Below are 1,973 nucleotides of genomic sequence, written 5' to 3'. Positions count from 1 at the left end.
TTTGCATTCAATACAAGTTAATATTATTTTTAAAAAAATTAATTAAGATAATTAAATGAAGAAAATTGAATGAAAAATTAAATAACATACTATTTCAATTGTTTCATTTTAGATAACATTACTCTATTGCTTCAATAATCATATCATTATTATCTGTTACATATACTATAGAATTGCCAATGATAATCATATCATTATCATTTTCTGGATAGCTGTATCAATTGCTAAGGATAATTACATCATTATTATCTACCGTATAACTACATCATTGCTATGATAATTATACCATTATTATTTGTTGCGTACCTATAATTCATCATTAACGATAACGCTATCATTAACATCGCCTACATAAGCATATCATTATTAAGGATAACCATATCATTAACATCATCTATATAACTACATTATTATTAAGGATAACCATATCATTATCATTTACTACCTAACTATATCATTACTAAAAATAACCATATAATCATGATCTACAACATAGCTATATCATTATTGAGGATGACAATATCAGTATCACCTAACCATATCATTATCACCTATTACATAATTATGTCATATTACATTATCTTTTCCAGGACATTTTTTCTACAAATTCTTTTATTACATAATAATATCAATAAAAAGAAAGAAAAAAAATAGATTTTTGAATTAAATCGATTAAATCATATAGGATTTTTTCATTTGTTATTTTTTATTTTACCGTAAAAATGAAATTCCTTTCATTAATTTAAATTTTGGTAAAAAAATTTGTAGCAATATAGTAAAAAAAAAAAATTTGCAAAACATCTATTAGAAGATTTCATGGTTGTTATCCATCCACATCCCTTTCGTTTAAATTTCATTTTAATTGATTAGAAAATTGAATTGCTAATAACTGGATTTAACCGAACTAGTAAAGTAAACTATTAAAGGAATAGAAATAAATAAAACAGAATTTTGTCACTCTATGAAAAGAATTGTAATTCACTTTAAAATCCCTTCCCAAAAAAAAAAACAATTATTGCTATCAATTTTAAGAATGAATTTTGCTAAACTTTATGATAATTTAAACTTCAAAAAAGAAAGTCACCTAATGTATTTTAAATTCCAATCCATTAAAGAAATATGGTAAGTTAATGAATCAGGAAGATTTGTAAATGCTTTTAAAATGTGTCATTTCAAATATTTAACAAATGAAAGTCTGAAAGTTTGATAAATTTTTAATATCTAATTAACAAAAAAAAAAAGAAATTAGATATGGTATTGAAAGTAAGGTGAAAAATTTCTAGAAATTACTGTAAAATCGTTCTAATTAACTTACCGATACAAATGCCAATTCCATTTTGATCCAATTTTGGTTGACAAAAATTTGACTGATGACAAGCACCAATTCCTGGGCCACATTGTTCACCCGTATCATGAAGACAAACAGTGCAACATTCGCATGGATCTTGAGCTAATTTAGAACAATCCAATAATTCAGGATTGGGACAAAAATTGGGACATTTATTGGAACATACTGTTGATAAGCTATCAAGGATGAATAAATTATCAGTGGTGTAATATTCTGTATCATTATTATCAATTGTTGCAACTAATTGTAGTTGTGTTAAAAATATAGCATAAATAGTAGGAAATAAATGAATGAGAATAATGAAATATTGGATTTGATACAATTGTCTAATTATTGCTGATAACATTATCATTGAATTTTGCTGATATGCTAGATGTTAAAAGCAATGAAGTGAATGAATATTTCGAAACCACCCTATGATGAGGATGATGATGAAAGTAATGGAATATATATTTAGAGCAGAAACTACCATCAATCCCTGATGTCGATCGTTTCAATGATGCCCTGATGCTACTGATGATAATAATGATGATAATTGTTGATTGATTGATGATAATGATAATGACGATAATGATTATAGTGATAATGATGATGATGATAATAATGATGGTGATGATGCAATGAT

The 1,973-nt window shown here is 25.2% G+C and overlaps 1 protein-coding gene across 1 annotated transcript; it reads right to left on the bottom strand.

Annotated features, from left to right (window-relative positions):
- Nucleotides 1–1,172: 1,172 nt before the first annotated feature.
- On the bottom strand, nt 1,173–1,694 carry LOAG_14693 (hypothetical protein; the record flags this gene model as incomplete). The annotated part of the gene is made up of 2 exons (XM_003150188.1): nt 1,173–1,195; nt 1,316–1,694. 2 exons carry the CDS (start codon nt 1,692–1,694, stop codon nt 1,173–1,175), a joined length of 402 nt encoding a protein of 133 aa, XP_003150236.1.
- Between the last annotated feature and the right edge of the window lie 279 nt (nt 1,695–1,973).

Source organism: Loa loa (assembly GCF_000183805.2).
Source record: "Loa loa unplaced genomic scaffold supercont3.466, whole genome shotgun sequence".
Taxonomy (NCBI): domain Eukaryota; kingdom Metazoa; phylum Nematoda; class Chromadorea; order Rhabditida; family Onchocercidae; genus Loa; species Loa loa.
Note: the sequence above shows the minus strand (reverse complement) of the source record. Positions and strands in the feature narration are given on the sequence as shown.